A 22670-nucleotide genomic window follows, 5' to 3' on the forward strand; every position below is an offset into this window, starting at 1 on the left:
GAGCAAGATTTTGCAAGGAATTAAACCCAGGCAAAAGAGCCTATGGGAAAGAGCCTGTTACCAGCCCCGGGGCTGTAGGTCACCAGTGCAGCGTACTTGCTGCCAGGGTTTATTAGGTCCTTGTCTGAGCTGAGAGAGCGGAAAAAAGCATGAGGAGCTGCAGGCAGAGCGGGCGGGGGCACTCCCTGACTCAAAACTGAGTGACTATCCAGCGCCGTTTCCTCCGGCCGGCCCCGCTCGCCATGTGTGTCATACACCCAGACTCATGATTCATCTCCTGGACTGCTCAAAACCTCTGGCTGCCCCAGAGCTGCTTTCCATCGCTCACGGCGGGGCTGGTCCACGCAGCCCCCCACGCGCGGGGCTCGGAGAAGAAGATGGGAAAACTCTGCGTGGTTCTCGGGATCCTCGTGCTCTGCGCTGCTGGTGGCTGGGGTAGGTTTACAGCCTTGTAGCTTGCTTAAAGCCAGGTCACTTAGTGATTATGTTGCCTGTTACTTTTCAAAATCCCAGGACTTTCTGCATTCCCAGGGTCTGCGATTTCCTGGGAAAATCGCTCGGAGGGGGAGCTGGCAGCCTGAAACCTCAGCGCGATTCCCAAATGCAAAGCACTGCTCAAGCCGGTCGGGGCTAGGAGGGTTTCTCGGAGATGTTATAGGGTCGAGACACGGTTTGGTGTGTTGTTCTCGCACTGGGTGCAGCAAGTTTATATTCTCTACCTATGCTGTGTTTGGTTCCGGGTACTGGTTTGTAATGGAAGCACTGGGGTGTGACTTGGGCTCTGTCCTTAGTAAGCAGAAAGTACGCTGGGGGAGTTTGCAGGGCAGGTAGTTGCTGTATCCATGTCATTTTAAGGGCATGGAGTGTATTTAAGTCAGCATTTCTGTCTTGTGTTATTTTTTCTCGTGCTGTTTTGGTGCTTTGCTTTAAAAACTCAGATTTTTGGCATCAGGTGATTTCAGGACAAAGTAGTTTGTATTTTAAAAAATATTCCAATGTCTGAAGCATGGAGAAGAGCCCTGTAAAAGCGTTATCTCCTCCCCGGGTGTGTTTCCGGGGCTCAAAGTAAATCCTACAACTGCACAATGGTGCCGTGTTCTCAGCTCCTGGTTTATAAATCAGTCCCATTGTTTCTGAGGCCAGACTCGAGGGGGTTTGGGGCAACATTGTTCTGTCTAAAGAATTCCAGAGTTTGGTGAATTCCCAGGAACAGCCTGAGGCTCCGATCTGCTGCTGGCGTGAGCTGTCATCAGTACAGGGCATGGGATAAGCCCTGGAAGAGCTTCAGTTTATAGAGCTGCAGTTTGGGGCTGTGCAGGTGATTTTTCTGGTCCTGTGTGTCGGTGCCTGTAACCAGCTGAGCTCAGTTCCGGGCATCCCATCTCTGGGAAGATGCTGGCAGACAGGGAGAGGTTCAGAGAAAAGACACAGTCCCAGGATGGCATGGGCAAAAGACCAGCCAGAAAAGCCTAAATCCTTCTCGCTGAGTCAAGCAGAAAGGTCAGAGAGGATGTAAGTATGTTCTGTGTCTTAACTGAGTTGTCCAAAATACCTTTATCAAGTTTTCTGTGTGCACTTTCCTGCTCAGATTGTCAGGAGAGGAAGAAACAAGTGTGTGGCTGGCTCATGCAGTACGTAGAAGAGTTTATTTGGAGTGCAGACCAGGGACGGAGTCATTTTCTCCAGCCAGGGAAGGGTGATGCTCAGCCACAGACTTCTGGGGTATTTCGAGCGCATCATTTCACGTCGCTCCGGGGCCGAAGCACTGCCCAGCCCCAGGCGGGTGGCTCCCATGCTGCCCAGATTCCCTGTATTTCATGTGCTAGGACTGCTTTTCTTTTTTTAAAGCCCGAGTCTTTAGGATCAGGTCATTATATGAGACCAGCTACTTTTGTAGTAAAAAAATGCAGCTTTTGTACTCGGGTTTATTTGTTTTTATGGCTGGAAAAAAAAAGCCCCAAAAATGGGGAGGGAAAAAAAAAAAGAACTAAAAAACACAGAATTTATTAATTTAGGCTGTGCTGGAATCTTGTTAACCTGCTCACAGTCAGGCAGCTTCCCGAGCCTGGGAAGCACTGCTGGGCAATCGCAGGCCCAAAACCTGAAGGGGCTCGAGCTGCGGCATCCTCCGCTCTCCTTCGCCTCTGCTTTTACTCTTACATCACCCCAAGGACTCCCCTCCCCGCTCCCCGCCACAAAGCCCTCCCGACACCGTGCCCATGCGTCCAGCCACGCAAGCAGTGCTGGAAATGCCGAAATAGAGACATTTCCCCGCAGCGAGAGGGGTGAGGCTGCCTGCTTGCAGCAGGACGAGCCGCATGGTTGGATGGTGAGAACTGCCCTCGGTTAACCACCGCCGGCGCCCGGCGGATTTTGGCCCCTTCCTAGGGGGGAGGGATGGCCCTGCTCCATCCAGCCCGGGGTTAAGTGCAGCCAAGAACGGCTCCGCATGGTGCTGGAGGTTGGGGAAGGGTCCTCCATCCCCGGGTACATGTCGCGGTCATGGAGTGATGGAGACCATGGGGCTGCACATGTCTGGGGCAGAGACCTCCACGTTGCAGCTTTGGGCAGCCTGAGGTGGCAAAGCCACTGCTGCCAGCAATGGCAGAGTGGCACAATGTGACAGCAGACCCCAGGGCAGCCTCGGACACGGCAGCGTCCCTCCTGCAGGGACCCTCCGTGCTGCAGCCCCATCTAAGCCCTTGTGATGCTCCCCAGCCACGGGGCTGCTGCTTGGCCTGGGCAAGCCAGCCCAGCTTGTGGCCCTTGTTCCAAAATCAGCCAGAAAATCGGGTTTACGTCTCCAGCATGGAGGGGGGGACACCAGATCAAGGACCCCTGGGCTGTGGCATGGCGGCAGAAGGGGAGGAAAGGAAACCATGGAGCCTAGAGGCTGCGCACAGGCAGGAGGTGATGTGCAGCAACTGCTGGGGAGCAGACAAACCACCCAGCCCAAAGGGTGGTTCTGGGGCTCCTTAGCTCGTTAGAGCTCAGGTTTTGCAGCATGAGGAGACAAAGCAGAGGCAGCGAGGGCCTTGGCCAGCAGACATGAGCTTGGAAATCCTCCACATAGTGTTTCTGTGCAGCCGGTGCTCACTGAGGCCAGGGTTAATGCTGCACGGGGGAAACTGAGGCAGGGAGTGGCTGAAGGACTTGGCTCAAGTCACAGGGGAAGTCCGTCAGAGATAGGATTTGGACCAATGCATCTCACATCCGGATGCTGGTGTGAGCCCTGGGTCCTGTCTTCTGGCTGGGAGCGTGGCTGGAGCACCCGTGGGTGGCAGGGGCCCTTGTCAGCTCTGCACCTCCCCAGCCAGCCGGGTGCTGGGGCAGAGCCATGTGGCTAAACCATCCCAGGATGAACTAAAACCTGGGAAATAAATCCCACACTGGTGTTTAACAGGAGTCTGAGCCAGGAGCAGTGCTGGTGGTGCTGGGTGCTATAACCCTGCCCCAGCCAAGGCTGCAGCCACCGCAGCCGTGAGTCAGCGGCTGGACGCAGGTGCTACAGGGAGGGAAGGAGAGCAGAAAGCAACGAAACCCCTGGCACAGAGCAGGCGGCTGCCTGGCACCTCTGACCCCGACTGAGGGGCTGTGGTGCTGGTCCGCATGTCAAAGCATCAGGGCTTCCCGGGGACCTGCAGGTTTGGAAGCTGTTCCCACATTCGGGCACGTGGCCCCGGGGTTGGCAGCTCCGAGAGTTTAATCCTGAACACCTCGAGCTGCCAGGGCCGTCCCCGTCCCCGAGGGCTGCCAGGGTAATGCCGGAGGGCCGAGCCACAGCCAGCTGCACTGAAACCGGCTCCCAGCTGCACGGCGCAGCGCGATCCAAGGCTCGGCACAGCGCAAATCCAAGGCACGCGCCCCGGCACCGGGCTGCAGCCGCCGGCGCTTGGCAAGGCAGGAGGGATCGCACACACACGCAGCAGGAGCAGGCGTGAGGAGCGGGAGCTGGCGCTGTCGGTGCCGCTGCTGCTTTCAGAGGGCCCTTTGCCTTCTCCCCGCTCGGCCCCGCCATCCGGACCCGTCCGCCGCAGGAGGCAATACTGCTGTTAGCACATTGCTAAGCGTCCTCGGTGCGGAAAGCACCAGAGATCAACCCGCCGCTCTTTTGGGCAGTGCTAAATTTAAAGTCTTTCCCATCCTCCCAGGCTGCAGCCGGGTACTTTGGTGTATGGTGAAAGCTTTGGGAGGGGTGCGACCCCAGAGCTGGTGCTGAGCCAGGCAGTCAGGTTTTAGGCTGGAGTTTAGTCCCCCTGCGTGGGACGAGCGGGGAGTGCAGGTGGCAGAGGTCTGACGGGACACACCAGCCCCAGTGCCCTGGGGCACGTCCCCAAGCAACTGCTGGCCTTCAGGGCAGCCAGAGCGTGCCCAGCTCAGCGTGTGACACCACCCTCGTGCAGACACGCACATCCGTGACACGCTGCACGCACAGCCGCCGTGCAGACACGCGCACGCACGCACGCTCGCGCTCCCAGGCTGTCTGCCAGCGGGCACGAGCGCACGGTGCCGTCGCCGTGTTCTGTCCAAAGACCTGATGACATCGTTTCTCCATTTCTGCTTTCTGCTCCATGTTGCATTTCCTGCAGCTGGGGAAAACGCCGCTTCTTCTGCCTGCGACTGCTGGGGAGAGCCCTGGGTGGGGACAGGGGGACACGGGGCAAAGGGGAGACCCCAGCGCCCACTACTCCATGCCGGCATCCCCCAGGCTCCCCAGGTGGCAAGGAGGCACACGGCTGTGGTCTGCTCTGCTCCGGGAATCCTAAGGCTCTGCTGAGACACTTGTGCCCCAGGAGGGAGGAAGAGCCGAGGGTGATGTCACCACAGCCGTGCCCCCAGCTGCTCGCCGCACCGGCTGTTGGCAGTGGGAACCACAGCTTTGCACGGCGCTGCCTCTGCCGGAGGAGCAAATCCTGCCCCGGCAGGTGCTGGCGCTGCCCCAGGGCCCCTGCGGGCATTTTGGGGCCCTTTAACCCCCGCCTCGGACCCGCTGGCCTCTGACCACCATGACTGGTGCCAGCGTGAGTCTCCTGATGCCTCCACCACCACTTCCACCGACAGAGCCTAACCTTCGCCCGGGGCATCGGTGCAAACCGCTGCCAGCACGTTTCTGGACTTGTGCCCTTTCCCTCCCTGGGCTTGAACCCCAGCCAGGACCAGCCTCTGAGTTTAGCGTCTGCACAAGAAGGCACCAGCTACCCTGGGCTGGGGGTGGTGGGAAGAGGCGGCAGTTCCCCGCCCGCTGGCTGGGCTGTGGGTACCACACTGCGCCCCTGGGAATTCACCCCATCCCCCTCTCTGCTGCCCCAAAATGTCTGCAGGGAGGCACAAGGGGAGAGGCTGTGTGTCCCCCCCGCCCAGTGCTGGGGCTTCACTCCAACATGCGTGCAAGGTTCCAGGGGTAGGGGGGACCCTTTAAGGAGCTGGCAGGAGGGAGATGATAGCGCTGGGCAGGATGAAGCCCAGCTGGTACTGGGCTGGGGAGGTGGTTATAAAAGGGGCAGGGAAGGGAGGACCTGGGCTTTGGGGCTAGGAAAGGGGTTGGAGCAGAGCCCTGGTGGCATGTGTCTGCTCCTGAAGCTGCTTGCTGAGCACTGAGACTTTCAGTGCACGTGTAGATTTTGGGCCCTGCAGATTGTAACCACTCTCTGTTTTGCTGTTTCAGGGGGTAACATCTGCACCACCCGTGGGGTGAGCTCCTGCAAACAGTGCCTGGCTGTGAGCCCCCTCTGCGCCTGGTGCTCTGCAGAGGTAAGAGCTGGGGGGAGGCTGAAGCCCATCCCTGAGCAGGAGGGGGGATGTGTAGGAAGGGACAAGCCTTTGGACTGTGGAATGGGTGTTGATCTCTGTGTTACAGCCATGAGCTCGGTCTCCATCTGTTCCCACCGTATCTAAACACATTCCTCTGCGGCATCTGGCTCTGACCACAGCTTGAGATGCACATCACGGGGCTTGGGCTGCTCCTGCCTGCCTTGCTCTGAGCATCTGCCCCTGCTTGGGGTGTGTTGGTGGGAGCTACATCCAGCTGACTGGGAAATGCTGATGATTTCACTGCGAATTCACTTTGTCTTTCAAAAAATGTACATTTGAAAACTTCGTTTACTTCTGGTTTGCTTCTTGAAAACCCATTGTGAAGCTCTGGGTAAAGGAGCTTAATTGCTGGAAGGGCTGGAAAGGGAAGGGGGCCTGGAGGGAGGAAACAAAAATACTGATTAGAAGTTCGGGATTGGGTTTAAAAACCCTCTTTTTGTTGGAAAGAGGGTGGAAGGAAGACAAGGTGCCTGGTTTTGGTTACTGAGCTAAAGGGGATGGGAGAGCTGAGCTGTAGCTCTAAAAATGACCCTGTTTGGGTGGGTGAGAGCCTGGAAGCTCTGCCACGCTCTGCTCCAAAAATGCTGCTCGGGGGGTTGGTCCGTGGGGTGTAAGGGGAGGGAGATTCCCAGCACGGATGGGAGAGCAGCCCCAGGGCAGAGACAAGGGAGGTGAGGCCGGGATGGGGAGAGGTGATGAAACCTTCAAGGCTTCGCAGCCAGGAGCAGTTCCTCCTCTGGCAAGGCTTTTCTTGCTTTCTGATTCTCCATCCGTGAAACCCTGCTTCCTCCGGCTGTGGCTGTGCCTGCGGTGCCCACTGGGGCTGGGAAAAGACTTGGGAAAAAATGATCCAAGCTGGAAAACGCTGTTGGATCGTGCCGGCATGGCCTGATGCCTTGGGGTCAGTGTGTATCCGGAGGGGACGCCTCCGCTTGCCATGCCCATCAGATATCGCCAGGATCTTGGCGTGCGGTGTGAATGAAGATGCTTGTGCCCCATCTTATCTCCCGCAAGGAGTGGCTGAACTTTGCAGCGTGATAAGGGACCTTGCTCCCCTCTCCAGAGGGGGAACCACTGACTGGGCTGGGCTGGGCTGGCTCCTTCCCAGCCGCTGAGCCTGGGACGGGCTGGTGTCTTGATGCTGCAGTGGAGGCTATGATGGGTTTTTTTTTCTCTCCAGATCAGCAAAGGTTTCCAAAAAAGGAAATATTTCCAGTGCTGCTCAGGGTTGTGCTCATGGACAGACGTGACAAGTAGCGAGGGAGTCGTCCCGCTGCCAGCAACCGGCCCCGGGAGAGCCAGGCTGTGCAAACTCTGCTCAGCAACTCTGCCTCCAACATCTGGACCATATTGTCTTAATTTAGCAAATGAGGGTTTTTTCTGTGGGTTTAATTTCCCTGGAGTGGGTAAGGTCTCTGATCCTTCCCCCCCCTCCCTTTTTTTAAAGGGACAGTGCCCTTATTTGAGCTCCTTCTGCTCCCACTGCCCTTTCCAACCCACGCTGCCTGCCCGAGGAGCATGGGGTTATCAGCTACTCCTGCTCCATCCTGGCTTTGGACAGGAGATGGATTTCATTGTGGTTTCGTGTGATCGGTGACCCCACCGAGCGCTGATGCAGAGAGGAATCAAGTTTTATTTACTTTTCTGAAAACTTGACCACTTTTACCAACAAATACACATGCCTATCCACTCACTTTTCCTTTTGGAAAAACTCAGCCAAGCCTTAACACTAAGATGTGGCTCTAAAATCACTTTGGAGATTGTCGTGGCAGATCTTCCAGGGTTCCACGCACTCAAAATGTCACCCACTCTGGTTCCCTTGGAGGAAATGCGGAGGCAAGGCTAGACCAGGGTTTGATTTGGAAAAGCTGCTGGGAAGTTTTAGCTGCGAAGGCATCTGTGCTTTAGGTCTTCCCAGGAGCTCTCCTGCAGAGAAGCTGATGCTGTATGTGGTTGCCTGCGGGATGAAAACAGATGCCCTGGGGATGTGTGACTTCAGCGAGAGAGCTCGGGGATGGAGCTGGCCCTGCCTGACCCTGCCCTCACTTACAGGGTTTGGAGGCAGCGATCGGGGGTAAACTCATCAGATTTCCTGTCCTGGAGGGAGCTTGGGCAGATGCTGAGCTGAAACCTCCTCTCCTGCAGCGGGACAGAGGCAGTCAAAGTGGAAGCGGAGCTGGGGAGCATCTCAGCCAAGGGCTGCGGGATGGCTTGTGGTAGAGGAGGTGGGAACACGTGCCCCCCCCGCCACAGCATCTCAGATGGGGAGCTATCAGCGCTGCGCTGACGGGGAAGCGGGGTTGGGGGGGGGGGGGGTGTCAGTGCATGAAGTCCCTGTGCTGTGAGTTTGTCACCAGCAAGCTAGGGCTGCCTCCAGATTGCTCCTACCTGGGGCTGTGTCCAAGCTGCTGAGTCTGCAAATCTACGGAGACTGAGGGGGGAAAAATAGACTGGGGGCTGTGAGGGCCTCGTAGCCAAATGCCCCATCGATGGAGCTTTTTTTCTTGGCCTTTTGCAGTAGTTTTGTTGCTGGGGAGGCTCCTGTGAATCCTGAGTCAACCTTAGTATCTAGGCTTCCAGGGAAAGGGGCAGGATGTGGCCCTGGGGTTAAATAGCTTCTCCATGGGAATCTCGCAGCAGGAATGATGCTGCTAATCCTTTAAGGTGCTGCATGGCCTCTGAGGTCCTGGGAGCTCCCCGGGATCTCCAGGCATCACCTGAGAGCCCATCACCAGTTAAAAACCTGTCTGCCCAGTCTGCTTTTCACCCGCCTGTTTTTCCAGTGATTTCACCGCCTGAGACAGGAATGTAGGTGATGATTGATGGGATCTGGAGTAAACCAGGCACACAGCCCTGCAGCGGAGAGCCCCGTGGGACAAGACTGCAGGGTGGGTGGGTGCAAGGGAGCTAATTTAGAGGGGTGACTTATCATCTTCACCAACAGCACGCTGTCCAGGCAGCGAGGGCGGGGGAGGAACACGCCTGCTGATGTATTTTCTGGCTATGGTTTGGCCACCGTTTCCAGGGGGCTGTCGGCCAGCCAGGGCCTCCCGACACTGTTTGCATTTTTCTACTTGTTTGCGTAGAACAAATTCTTTCCTGGGTTCAGTCAGCCTGAACCTAAGGGAGATGACATCCCGGGTGGGGAACCTCTCCAGTGCTGGCAGGCTGCAGCTTTGGGATCCAGCTTCCCAGGAGCAGGGAGGGAGCTGAAACAGCCCCACCAGGACTTGTGCCACCTCGCTTTGCCCCAGGGAAAGGCTGTGCTGGTCATCTGCTGTAGGACTTTAAATGTAGAAAGATTTGGGCTGTGGGAGGGAGATGGAGAATCCCTTTGGAAGGGAGGGTGGCTGTTGCCTGTCCGGGAATGCGTGGCAGCAGTTCCTGGCAGTGTTGGGCTGGGAAAGAAATTCTTCCCATATTTGTCTTCATGAGAAACCGAAGCAACTGGAGCCCTTCTGAATGCACTGTGATAAGGGCGAGGAGCCGGCAGCTTTCTAGGAAAGGGCTGGAGGCCCATGGTGACTCCACACTTTGTGCTTCCTGCCCCTGACAGGCACTTGGTGGCTTTTCCCGCAGCCCGATTGCCTTTTCTTTCTTTCACTCCTTTTTTGGTTCTCCTTTCCCCCGGTCGACTCCATCCAGCAGGAAGCTGGAGAGCAGGAGATAAGCCTGAACCATTCTGAGACAGGAACCAAGCACCACTTGATGTGATGAGCTCACCCACAGCAGGCCTGTTCCTTGCCTGTGGCAAGATCTCTAAGGGCACATGTCGAGAAAATGGGGGGGAAAGGTGGCTTGTCTTTTGCCAAAGTTTAGAAAAACAATAAAAAAGTTCCAGACTCTGCCCCTCATCCTCAGCCTGCCATGTTCACATCCCACTTCACCCTCTTCCAGCCATCCCATGTAGACAGGCTTTTCTTTCAGCTTTGCCAAAAACCAAGCCTGAGGCTCCAGCTGCTAGGAGCCAGGAGGGGGGTTGGCAGGGATCTGTTGTCCATCACTCCTTCTTGGCAGGGGCTGCTGAGCTCCCTCGCGGAATACGGCAGACCAAAACGCACCCTGAGACCCAGCAGGACTTGCTGATCCCAGAACCCCTCTGTTTGCCATTTCCCTCAAGCAGAGACCGCGAGCCCCAAAAAGCCTCTAATGTCGGTCTTGCGTTAGGTGTGATAAAGCTGCAGCTCTCCATGAAAAAGCAGCCTCCTCTCCTCCTCACGGCATAACCCCAGGGGTTCCTGCAGGAGCTGGCTCCTGATGGTCTCCCCCTTCCACAGGTCTTGGAGCAATCTTTCCCCCGGTGCGACCTGTATATCAACCTCCTGCAAAACGGCTGTGAACAGGACCACATCGAGTTCCCCACCAGCACCGTAACCGTCCTGGAGGACCGACCCCTCAGCGACAAGGGCTCAGGGAGCTCCACCACCACCCAGATGAGCCCCCAGAAAATACAGCTGAACCTGCGGCCGGGTAAGAGCCCCTAGACTACTGTGGGAAGGGGAGATGTGGTGGGAATAGCCCAAAAGGCTGAAGGGATGGGTGCGCTGCCACCCTGTCCCACTCCCCAAGGTGGGGGCAAGGCCAGGCTGGGGGCTGCACCGAACCCACCAGGGACATCCCCGATGGGCAGCCAGGCTGTCTACAAGCAGATTTCTGCAGTTTGGTCTCTTGGCTCAGTCCTGCAGTACATTGAGGGGCAGGATGGGATGCGACCTCACCAACACATGAGCTTATTCTGTAAAGCCTTTAAACCTTAGCCACCGCTGCTTTGCTCTGAGCGCTTTGGTGAAACTCAGCTCATGTCTAACGAGCCATAGAGCAGATGGTAGGGTTGGACTGCCAACAGGTCCCTGTAATTTCCCAGGCTGGAGCCAATTAACTGCTATGGTCCTTTGCCAGTGTTGAGGAGTTCCAAGCAATGCCAGGCAGGAGGCAAAACTAAGGGGTGTCATTTGCCCCAGGTCACAAAACTGGTTTGGGGAACATGGAGTGAAAGGTGCCATCACTATGCTCTGCTCCACGCATAGCCACCCCCAGCCATCCATTCACGATGACTCTTCCAGTCTCAGCAGGAACAATTTTGGTTCCTTGTGCTCGTTAAAGCCCTGGGGCCAGATATCAGTGGCTGATAGCACACGGTGTGCTGTGCACATCCCTGGGCCTGGCCAAGAGGAGTCCTGACTTGTCTGAAAGACAGCAGTCTGAAGCGTTCCTGCGCCATGGGGACACGTAGCTACTAAGTGGTCCTGGCTCTGTTGAGGTCTGAAGATATTTGGCAGGAGGCACGTAGGTGTGCTGCTGGAAGTCCCTGTTCCTTGGAAGCAGTAGAAGAAAACCCCAGCTTGATATCCTCTCTGCCCAACCAAGAAGGCTTGGCATAAGACATCTGTCTCGACTCGTGAATAAAGACCAAATGTTGAAGGCTATAAGTAGGACAGGTCACAGCCCATGTCCCACAGGCTTAGAGTCCTCATGGTTTTAGCTCAACAAGGAGAAACAAATGCTCTCTGAGCACAAAGTTGGGACCCCTGACTACGTGGTGGTTCTCCAGCGATGCAGCTGGAGGGGGGATGGAGCTCTTTAGGCTCTCATAGATTTTGAAGCGTTCTCCATCCTGAAGGTCAGAATGTGACATGCAGATTTAGAAGGAAATATGAAAACAATAACAATTTAAGCTCAATTAAAGCTTTTTTCCTCAACATTTGAGGTGTTCTGAGAAGGCTGCAGCTGTGCACCAGCTTACATTTCAAAGACGCCATTTCAAAGAACAGCAAGAAAGAACCTTTGTCTTTCTTAGAAGGCAGAAAGAAAAGGTCAACCCCAAGCATTTTCAGCTGCTTTTTTTTTTTTGAAGTGCAAAAGTCATCGAAACTGGCCTGTTCCCCAGAAGGTTCTGTCTAAGGGGGTTTTTGTTTCAACAGAAAATGTTTCACCAAAAATTTCCCAGAAGGAGCTGGGAGGACCCAAGAGGAGAGGGAAGGAACAGGGATGGGATGGGGCCCAGGGAGATGCTCAGAGTCCTAGGGAGCCCAGAGAAGCCTGAAGCAGCCACACAACCCCCTGGTAATCCCTGTAAGACCTGCTGCCCACGTGTTGGGTGTTTCTCCATCCAGCATGTGTTGGTCGCACTGTTTATGCAGGACAGCTTGGGGGGTCAGCTCTGAGTAGGAGGATCTGCTCACATCCTGGTAACAACGTTTGGAGAACACGAGCCATAAGCCACATTTGCCATCTCTAAGGGGTGCACACCTTATGCCTCACACAAGCACCCTGCCCTAAGCGCTTTGCCCCTTTGTGTCTCTTTAATTGTGGTGTTGTCCTCCCAGGAGCTTTAAACCACCTCCTTTGGTTCCTGCTGACCCCGTATGTTGACTTTCTCCCTAGTCCTGTGTTGAGCCCACTTTGCTTCTCCCAGGAGAGGATGTCTCACTCCGCTGTCCTGTCACATTCCAGATGACTCCCAGATCTTTCGTGTCCAAGTGCGTCAAGTGGAAGACTACCCTGTGGACATCTACTACCTGATGGACCTCTCCAACTCCATGAAGGATGACCTGCGGAACATCCAGAACCTGGGCACCAAGCTGGCCAGTGAGATGCGGAAGCTCACCAGCAACCTACGCATCGGCTTTGGGGCCTTTGTGGACAAGCCCATTTCCCCCTATATGTATATATCTCCTCCGGAAGCCATCACAAACCCTTGCTATGAGTAAGTCCCAGGCTGAGGGAGTCCTGTAAGGGCCAGAAGTTAACGGGAGATCTCTGGAACATGGCTGGAAATCCATGGTAATGGATTTCAGCAGAGAGTTGAGGGTCTGATTCTGGGCAGGGTTTAAGCCTTGCTCCACTGCATGTTCTGCTGGCACAGGGAGGAGGAGCAGGTCTAAACTTTGAGGTATCACTGTCACTGAGAAGTTCTTAAGGGAACAATTTCCCACCATTTTTCAGGAGACATGTTGAAGCTCAAAGAAAGTGACTCCTAAAAATCCCAGCAGTACAGAGGCTGGGAGCTGACTGGAGCCCAGCATCTCTAGAACACCTCCAGCTGTGTCCTCGGGCTCTTGGGGTGACTGGATCCCTCCAGCACATCCCAGACAGGACCGTGGGACATGGGATGATTGCAGGGCAGGGATGGGAGCTGGAACACGCCTGTGAGCCTCATGCCCTGACTGCTCTCCTCCTGCAGGATTGGGGAAACCTGTCTGCCCATGTTTGGCTACAAACATGTCCTGTCGCTCACGGACGAGGTGACCCGCTTCAACGAGGAGGTGCGGAAGCAGAGTGTCTCACGGAACCGTGACGCGCCCGAGGGCGGCTTTGATGCCATCATCCAGGCCACCGTGTGCGATGTAAGGAGCAAGAAGGCCTGGCTGGGGCTAGGAGAGTGTTGTCAGGCTGGGCCTGGTGGGTTGGCAGAGACCACCCAACCCCACCAGTCCATAAACCCTGTGGAGCTGCTGTGCAGCTCAGATCTGGAGAGGGGGAACAATGAGCAATGACATTTCTAGACCAATATCCGAGGCAAGGGAAAAGTAGGACCTTTATGTGGTCCTGGGAGGAGAGAGGAGCAGAGCAGGTGCTGGGGAGCTGATGATGATCCCATGTCAGCCCTGCAGTAACCAGCCCAGAAGGGACATCTTCTGTGCCTGCACTTTGATTTTGCTGGAAATAGGAGGGGTGGCATCCCTCAGTCATTGGCCACCTTGATTAACAATCTAGCAAATTAAAACCTGTCTTTCACCTGTACAAGCAGCCCATGCCCACCTGCCAGGCTCCACAACCCACATTCCTGGCATTGCACTTCCCTGGAGGAGCGATTGCCCTCAGTTCCCTCAGCAGGGGCAGGTTGGTCCCTTCGGCCAATCCATGACCCGGGGTGGCGGTGCAGCAGCAGCGGGGTGCTGGCACGTAGGGCTGTCCTCGGCACGTACTGCCGCATGACCGGGAGCTGCCTTTCGCTGCAGGAGAAAATCGGCTGGAGAAACGACGCTTCCCACCTGCTCGTCTTCACCACGGATGCCAAGACCCACATCGCGCTGGACGGCAGGCTGGCTGGCATCGTGCAGCCCAACGATGCCCAGTGCCATATTGACAAGGACAATTTCTACTCTGCCTCCACCACACTGGTAAATCTTGACCCATGTGTGGAGTTGTGGATTTCAGAGCTCCTGTTGAGGATCACCATGGGTTGGGAAAGGTGGTCCAGCCCTGGTTGGAGAGCATGATGGGGACCAGGGCAGTTGGGTGTACATGCTCCCAGGGTATAGCCTCTCTCCATTCCTAGGACTATCCCTCTCTGGGCCTGATGACTGAGAAACTCTCGCAGAAGAACATCAATTTGATCTTTGCTGTGACAGATACGGTTGTTGGCCTCTACCAGGTAATAGCTGCTGTGCAAAGCCACCTTCATGGGGGGCTGGCGGGTCCCAAGGAGCACCCTTTGCAGCTGGCCATGGGTGGCCGGACATAGCTTGGTGGTCTCCTGTCCTATCAAAGCTCCCTGGGAAGCTCCTGTGTGCCCAGACATGGGCTGGCCCAGCTGTGGCACATTCACACGTCACGAGCAGACGATGCTTACAATATTCCTCCAGAACTACAGTGAGCTGATCCCAGGCACAACCGTGGGCACCTTGTCCAGAGACTCCAGCAATGTCCTGCAGCTCATAGTGGACTCCTACGGGGTGAGTGTGCAGTGCTACCACGTCCCATCCCCATGGGCAGTGCAGCCCCAGCCCTGCCTGGGTGGCTTGGAGGGGCCAGCGAGGTGCAGGGGGGCTTTCTTCTCATTTTTTGGAAAAGCGATCACCCTTGCAGGGCCCAGAGCCTTGCCCTGGGTGTCTGAAGGAGAGCTATGTGCTGTGACGGCCCCACAATCGCTCTCTCCCTCCCAAAATAGCCACTGCTTCATGCTGCAAGCAGCCCGTACAGATTTGGCAGCTCCCCCAGCCCCGAGCATCCTCCCTGGACCAGCTGCGAACATCTGCCTCCACCCACATGTGTGGGGACCCCGGGGAAGCGAGATCACATGTTTGCTGCCTGCCCCTTCCCATCCTCGAAGGCATTTCCCAGTGGGGAACGACGTAGCCGAGTCCTGAGCAGGACTCGGGGCACTTGGCTCCTTTACTGCGCGCGCGGGAGCGTTGCTGCAGCGTGGCAGCCGCTCGGGGAGGCCCCTCCTTGGGACTGAGCCCTGCCCAGCCTGTGCTGTATTCTCCATCTTTCCTCCCTCCTCTCCCACAGAAAATCCGCTCCAAGGTGGAGCTGGAGGTGCGTGACCTGCCTGAAGAGCTGTCCCTGGCCTTCAATGCCACCTGCCTCAATGATGAGGTCATTCCCGGGCTCAAGTCTTGCATGGGGCTCAAGATCGGGGACACGGTGAGGATCCTCTTCATGGGCTTGGTTTTTCTCACCCTGTATGTAGCAGCGCTGCCAGCTGATCTGATGCTCTCCACCAGCACCATCTGCTTGCCCCACCACCTCCCAGGTGACACAGACCCTGTAATCTTTGCAGTAGAAAGAGGGGTCTGGCCGGGTGGAAAAGGCTTTTTAGTCTGCTGGATGCAAACTCTATGGCCTCTTAGCTCAGCCTGGGCTGCTGCCCACAGTGCGTGGGATTTAGCCTGGTTACTGTGGCAGGGAGGTGCCCTGACCCCAACCGTGCTGGGACAGCTGTGAAAAGCCCAGAGAGACGTGGTGGGTCCCATTTCTGGGCTCCTTAGGCTTGGGCATGGACTAGAGCAGGTACCCCAACATCGTGCTGGTGGCACCGACACCCAGATGCACCCCTCTACCTTCCAGGTGAGCTTCAGCATCGAGGCCAAGGTGCGGGGGTGCCCGCGGGAGCAGCAGAAATCCTTCACCATCAAACCCGTGGGCTTCAAGGACAGCCTGACGGTGGTGGTGAACTTCAACTGCGACTGCTCCTGCGAGAGTCAAGCCGAGTCCAACAGCTCGTCCTGCAGCCGAGGCAACGGCACGCTGGAGTGCGGCGTGTGCCGCTGCAACCCCGGGCGCCTGGGCTCGCACTGCGAGTGCTCGGAGGAGGAGTACAACCCCTCGCAGCAGGACAACTGCAGCCCCCGGCCAGGCCAGCCCCTCTGCAGCCAGCGCGGCGAGTGCATCTGCGGGCAGTGCGTGTGCCACAGCAGCGACTTCGGGAAGGTGACGGGCAAGTACTGCGAGTGCGACGACTTCTCCTGCGTCCGCTTCAAGGGCCAGATGTGCTCAGGTGAGTGCTGGGCTTGGAGGGGAGGCAGCCCAGGGCATGCACGCTGCCCAAGCTCGTGGACAAGGGAGACGACAGCTATTTTGGGGCTCATCCCATGAGGTGTCCCTACTTCTGGCTTGCTCAGCCCTGGCTCTGAAACAATGCCGGGGGAATTACTGCCTTTTTGGCAGCAGGTATCACCTCTTGTGCCCGAGAGCTGTGGCAGGGTGATGGGCTTAGAGGGTTAAAAAGCAGACCTAGGTCTCTGCTTCGACTCAGGAGTCCCATCAGGGGGGCTGGTAGGCACCCAGGGAAGTAGCCCAGGGGTGTGCAGGGCAAGGACCCTGCTCGATTCACAGCCCCGACACATCAGAGGTGTTGCTCTGCAGAAGGAAACCCCAGGGTGGAGGGGGAGGGGTGAGGAGAGACACCTTTTATCCTCCACCCAGTTCTTGAAGACTTCCTGTTGGCAAAAGAGGTGGGGAAGCAAATCCTCCCCCCTCGCTGGCCTTCCAGCGTCTCCCCTCCTGAACATTCATCTCTTCCACGTGCTACCAGACTGTCCCGCTCCAGCCCCAGCCGCTGCTGCTCTCAGTCCTGAGGAGAGAGGACCAAGTCCTTGGGATCTCCTCCCACGCTGGCGTCTGGGGAAGGAGCCCCTCTCTGCAAAACACCCGCCCCAACAGCAGTTTCACATGTCCTGATGTGCCAGGGCCTCTTGCCCACCAGGAACCTCCATCTAGGGTTTTTCCCACACGCATCTCCAGTAAGCACTGGAGGTCTGAGTGAATCCCAGTGCTCTGCCCACCTCTTGGTTTTTCAGGGGATGCAAGAGGGATGGCAGTGCCCGAGACTGGGGCGTGAAGCTGTGGCATGTCCCCTCCAGGACCAGAGCACCCCAAAAGTGATTCAGGGGGAACAAGAGAGGGGTGGCCACCCCCACTCCACAAGCCCAGGCAAGGCACCTGCTAACCCAGTGCCGAAAAAGCACTGCTTTCCTGCTGTGAGCCCAATAAATCCCCAGGAGAATGTCAGTGGCCAAAGCTGATCCCACTCTGCTGGAGCCCAGCACGGGTGAGATGAAACCTGCTGGCCAGGTGACACTCCCTTCCTGCTCCCCGATGTCCCCAAGCTGGGTTTTTCGGATCCCGCCTGCCCCCCAGCCCAACTTCATGGCTCACAGCTGCCTCTGTGCTGCTGGGATTGATCCTTTATCTCAACAGCCTGCTGATAACGGAGGTGGAAACGCTGGGTTTTCCCTCACCCTAAACAGTCAGTGCCCTTGGTGCCCCTGGGGAGCGGGGAGCTGGGCGCTGATCCCTGCTGCCTGTTTGCACAAGGGCTGCCGGATCCGGCCGGCGAAGCGCGATGATGAAGCACTGCCCCCAGACTGGGCGAGCTATTAATTAACCCGATCTGTCTGGCCCTGTTGGCATCCGTCCCGTCCCACTGAGCCACTTCTCCCCAGCCTCCCCGTCTGTTTCCCTGCCTTGTCACCCAGCACGGCACTGTTTTTCCTGTGACTCAGCCCCAGTTCCTCATTAACGGGGTTACACATTTATTTCTCACGCCGGTGCTCCCGAGGCCATGGCGGGGACGGTGCCTGGCTGATCCCTTGCCCGGAGCAGCGTTCCCGACGTGCCCCGGCGCTCGGGGCTTGGGATGGGTCGGCGCGTGCCGGCTTCGTGGCATTTCCACCACTTACCATGTCTTGTCTTTGAGCTGAAATCAAACCGCAATCCAAATAGCTCCAGGCTTTGGCAGGATTTGAGCATGTCTGTCTGTCTGTCTCCCTGATTAAGGCAGTCTCTGTGAGCGTGCAGAACATGTTGGGCTTTTCCCAGCAGTCGGCTTCCCCTGCCTGGTCGGGGAAACGAGTGGGATTTATTTGGGGGTTTTGACCAGATGTCCTGAATCAATTTTAATTTCAATCTGAAATTAAAAACCAAAGCTTGACGAGCTCAGGGACAGATCTGACTGAGCATCTCCAGCTGCTGCCACCAACCTGCCGGAGCTGGGGCAGCTCAGCCTGAAATTTGGCAGTTTTTTCTTGTTCGGGTGCAGCAAGAGGAGGGTTGGGGACACGGTGTAGGTGAAGGTTTGATGTGAGCTGCCGTGCGTCCCACCCCAAGGACAGTGGAAAGGGTTGTCCTGGGTGGCTGCTCTGCCTTGCCGTGCCTACGGAGGTGGAGCTGCCGCTCTGGGTACATGGGCATCGCATATGGGTGATCTATGATCATCACCAATGGGGACACTTGAGGGTCCTGATGCCCTCTGGGTTGTCCCCAGGCCACGGGCAGTGCAGCTGCGGGGACTGTCTGTGTGACTCGGACTGGACTGGTGACTACTGCAACTGCACCACCCGCACCGACACGTGCATGTCCAGCAACGGGCTGGTCTGCAGCGGCCACGGCTCCTGCGTCTGCGGCAAGTGCGACTGCACCCAGCCCGGCTCCTACGGCGACACCTGCGAGAAGTGTCCCACGTGCCCAGATGCCTGCACCATCAAAAAGTGAGAGAGGGCAGAAAGCTGGGATGGGTTGTACCCCATCGGGGAGCTGCAGCGGTGCTGGCAGGAGCTCTCACTGGCTGCAGCTCGGTTGGGTTGGGATTGCAGTGATTTCCACAGCCTGAGACCGAAAAGTGTGATGGTCCCCTGGGGAGAGCATGGAGGAGCTCACAGTACCTCTCTCCTCTTCCTCAGGGAGTGCGTGGAGTGCAAGAAGTTTGAGCGGGGAGCGCTGGTGGAGCAGCAGTCCTGCAGCCGCATGTGCCGCGACGAGATCGAGACCGTGCAGGAACTGGGTAAGAGAGGAGACCCAGCGCCCTGCTCGAAGGCGTGGGAATCCAGGGGGCTGCATACACTGTCCTCTTTCCCTCCTTGTGTGTATCTCCCCGGCGTGGGGGGCTCTGAGCCTCTCACTCTGGCAGGTGACAGGGGCAAGGACGCTGTGAACTGCACCTACAAGGACGAGGACGACTGCGTGGTGCGGTTCCAGTACTACGAGGACTCCAGCGGCAAGTCCATCCTCTACGTTATCGAGGAGCCAGGTAAGACCCAGCAGCTGCGGTTGGGCTGGTGGGGTGTGGAGCCTCCTGTGTTGGGTTTCTGTGCTAAATCAGTGGATTCTGAGTCCCCTGTGCATGTCCCACCCCAGCCAGGCTCTGCAGTCGGGGGCTGAGAGGGGTTGAAGAGCTGCTTTGTTCCCAGCTCCGTGCCACCGGGGCTGTGGTTTCCTGCCTCTCTCACATTTCCCCACCGTGTTGCTTGGTTATTTCACGCCCGCTGGGGCCGAGGATGGGGGCTCAGGCTTCCCACCACCCTGCTCCTGTTTCTGATTTTTTAGGGAAGCAGGTAAGAGCTGGCTCCGGTTAGGCAGGCAGGAGCAACACCCAGGGCTGGGATACGGCAGCCCCCTGCCATGCACAGCAGCCCCGGGGTCTCCAGCAACCTCAAGGTCTGATTTCGAGCTGAGCTGGGGGCTGTGTGGCCACAGACCCTTCAAGAGCAGAGCCACCAAGGCAGCCGCCAGCTCCCGTTACTGCTGCAGCCCACCCTCCCTGGCCCCCGCGCCCGGAGGGGAGAGGCAGGCGAGGGCTGGGGTGGCTGCACGGCCCCGGGCAGCGTGTGGGGGGAGCAGGGTGGCTGCTGGGGTCCGCACCAGGTCTCGCCGCCCCCGTTTGCCGGCGCGGTGTTGATGCACAACCGGAGAGTGGGAGCGGTGTGGGGTGTCAGCCGGGCTGGTGGGTTGGGGATGAACTTCCACCAGCCCAAGGACTTGGTCTCCAGTGTCATCCCCCACCACGGGAGTGATGCCCCTGACCTGGACTGCTCCAGGCTTGGGTACAGACCCTCACCCTACAGACAGGAGATCAAGGATCTCAGCACATGCACCCCATGGATGGGATCCTTCTTTCTTAGAGCCTGCTGTGCTCAGCGATGGATGCTCCTGCTCCCTAACAGGAGAGGATGAAGCCCTCCTGAGACCAGAGGACCTCCATGTACCTGCAGCCAGGCAGCCCAGAGCTGCTTTTAATTGCCTCGGGGGTGCCAAGCCCCCCTAACTCTGCCCTCTTCCTTCTGCCAGACTGCCCAAAGGGGCCGGACGTCCTGGTGGTCCTGCTCTCGGTGACAGGTGCCATCCTGCTCATTGGCCTCGCTGCCCTCCTCATCTGGAAGCTCCTCATCACCATCCACGACCGCCGGGAGTTTGCCCGTTTTGAGGAGGAGAAGGCCAGGGCCAAATGGGACATGGTGAGGGCCAGCGGGTCGGCTGCAGAGTCCTGCCTGTGCCGGGCAGGAGTCCCTGAGTCCCACAGCCCCTGGGCTGAGTGGATCCAGAGCCCAGTGCTCCCAGCACGAGAGCCCAGTTGCTGTCTGTGGTCCTGGGGCATGGTCCCTAGGGCCCAGCTTGCCCCATCCCTCTCTGAAGCATGGCACAGTGTCACTGGCAGGACTTGGGGTGACATTGTCAGCCTAGACACCCCTTCCCCGAGCCCACTGCGGTCCCAGGGGCTGTGCACAGGTGACAGCAGATGTCCCAGATGATTTTCCCACCTCCAGCCTATGCCAAGCGCTTGTCACCAGCGTGACCCTCTTACTCACTGCCCACACCAGTGTTTCCACCCTGTGAGCGAGGCGGAAGGTCCCTGCTGCCACGGGATGCTGGAAGGGCTGAGGCACCTGGGGCACGAGGGAGGGGGCTGGGATGGCACCGGTGCCTGTCCCCCACCTCTCCTCCGCCTCCCCAGCAGGAAGGGATGGGGTGGGATGGGGTGGCCCTTTCAGGAGGCCACTCTGCTCCTGAGCTCCTGCTGCCTTCCCTCTCCTCCACAGCAGCTTTTCCCTGCTCTCCTCCATGAAACCTTATGGGGAGCCATTAAACTGCGCAGCCGAAACCTTGAGTGGAGACACGGATCCACCACTCAGTGCTTAAATGGTGCCTCAGTTTCCCCAGCTGTAAATTTGAGTGAATGCTGATGCCAAGCACAAAGTGATAATGCTCTTTCTCTTCCTTCTTCCAGGGCCACAACCCTTTATACAAAGAGGCGACGTCTACCTTCACCAACATCACGTACCGCGGGAACATGTAAGGATGCCGCATCCAGCACTGGCCATGGGATCAGCCGAGGATCTGTGGGATCTTCTGGAATCCAGTTTACAGAAGAGCTTGTGTCTGTCTGTGTGTAATTTAACAATCCCTCGCCTGCCTCCAAGGCCCTATTGTCCATCACCCCGCTGTAACTGCAGGGACGTGCTTTCCACGGCAAACCTCTCGTCCTTACCTCGGCGGGTCGCCTCGCGGGAGCCGGCGGCCCCTCCATACACTGAACGCGGAGAAATGGGACGTTCTCTGCCTGGCGAAGTCTGTGAACTGTTAGGTGCTCATCGGGCCAAGCGGATTTCAGGAGCGTTGCTTGAACCAAACACCGAACTGTGCTCTCCTCCGTGGCCCGTGCTGGTGAAGCTCTGCCCCGTCGGAGAGTCCCCTCGTGCACTGGACAGATGCGGTCCCCGTGGGGGCAGGAGCCATCTCCACGGCGGACAGGGCAGCTACGCTGGCTGCCAGCAGGCAGGATCTGTCACGCGGCTCTGGGTTGAGGACACCACTGGAGCAACCCAGCAGTCCCCTGCTTCTTGCAGCCACGTGTTTCTGGCACTGCTGTGGCCTGGGACAGTGAAAAGCAAAGGCCTTGGCATCGCAGTGCCCTTCCTCATTCCCTCCACATGCCCTCAGTTTGCACCACCAGCCAACTCTCTGTAGCATCAGCTGCGCCGGTCCCAGCTGCAGCCTGGCTCAGCCCCTGGGATGGTGCTGAGCTCCCCACGTTCCCCCCCACCATCACCACGCCACAAAGCACGTGGGTGTGCAGGCAGCAGCCTGGGAAGGGCCGTGATGCCTGTTCTCCCTTGAGCCTGGCCACCTCCCTCCCTTTGCTGTGCTTTTTGGGCTGCGTAACTGCACCACAGTTGGTTTTCCGTGTAGCTCAGGGTTCCAGAAGAGCAGGCAGGGTTTGGGCCACGTTGTGCTGCCTGGGGCTGTGCATCACCCATGGTCTGGACCCTGTGGGAAAATAAAAAAACATCCCAGTAGTAGAGTCTGGCTGTCACAGTCCTGCTGCCTAGTCCATGCCCCAGCCAGGCTGGTGCCTCTGCTCCCCTCGATTGCACCAAAAAGCAGCAGCGACCTTGTGTTCTGTATGGAGCTGCCCCCAGGGCCCCAGCAGTGCGGTGGCCAAGCTGGCAGTGGCCGTGTTGCGTGGCCAGCCCGTCCCCAGCAGTGTAGGGGCAGGGGCTGGCTGCAGGCAGCAGTCGCTGGCGCTGGGGTGGGAGCTGGGGCCGAGCCCCGAAGCTGGGGCGGTTGCATGGGCAGCACCGGAGTGGCAGAAATTCACACCACAGAAATAAAATTAAATTAAAAAACCCCTCAAACTACTAACAGTGTCAGTGTCCACATCAGCAGTCTGTGCCAGGCTTCCTGCCCCATGGCCCCCCAGCGTGACCTGGGGAGCTGGGGTGGACTGAGGGATGGGGGAGCCAGTGCAAGCAGGGCTGTGGGCCCCCCATGGGGGGGTCTCTGCTCTGTTACTGGTGCCCTCCAGGGAGTGGAAAATACATTTGGGGACATGGGGTGGGCCAGAGTCCACTGCAGAC

The 22670-nt window shown here is 57.7% G+C and overlaps 1 protein-coding gene across 1 annotated transcript; it reads left to right on the forward strand.

The window, feature by feature from the left end:
• Positions 1–144: 144 nt before the first annotated feature.
• ITGB3 (integrin subunit beta 3) lies at positions 145–22451 on the forward strand. Its single transcript, XM_009944742.2, has 15 exons — positions 145–435; positions 5666–5751; positions 10089–10281; positions 12265–12517; positions 12995–13157; positions 13773–13934; positions 14093–14188; positions 14400–14489; positions 15049–15183; positions 15607–16036; positions 18305–18527; positions 18720–18820; positions 18947–19066; positions 20104–20270; positions 21041–22451. Exons 1-15 carry the CDS (start codon positions 378–380, stop codon positions 21107–21109), a joined length of 2346 nt encoding a protein of 781 aa, XP_009943044.2. The 5' UTR covers positions 145–377; the 3' UTR covers positions 21110–22451.
• The last annotated feature ends 219 nt before the right edge of the window (positions 22452–22670 follow it).

This window comes from Opisthocomus hoazin, chromosome 26 (genome assembly GCF_030867145.1).
Source record: "Opisthocomus hoazin isolate bOpiHoa1 chromosome 26, bOpiHoa1.hap1, whole genome shotgun sequence".
Lineage (NCBI taxonomy): Eukaryota > Metazoa > Chordata > Aves > Opisthocomiformes > Opisthocomidae > Opisthocomus > Opisthocomus hoazin.

Coding starts and splice junctions, on each gene's coding strand:
- ITGB3 (XM_009944742.2), top strand. CDS start 378: ATGGGAAAACTCTGCGTGGTTCTCGGGATCCTCGTGCTCTGCGCTGCT. Junction 5,752..10,088: donor GCGCCTGGTGCTCTGCAGAG/GTAAGAGCTGGG, acceptor CCCCTTCCACAG/GTCTTGGAGCAATCTTTCCC. Junction 20,271..21,040: donor CCAGGGCCAAATGGGACATG/GTGAGGGCCAGC, acceptor TCCTTCTTCCAG/GGCCACAACCCTTTATACAA.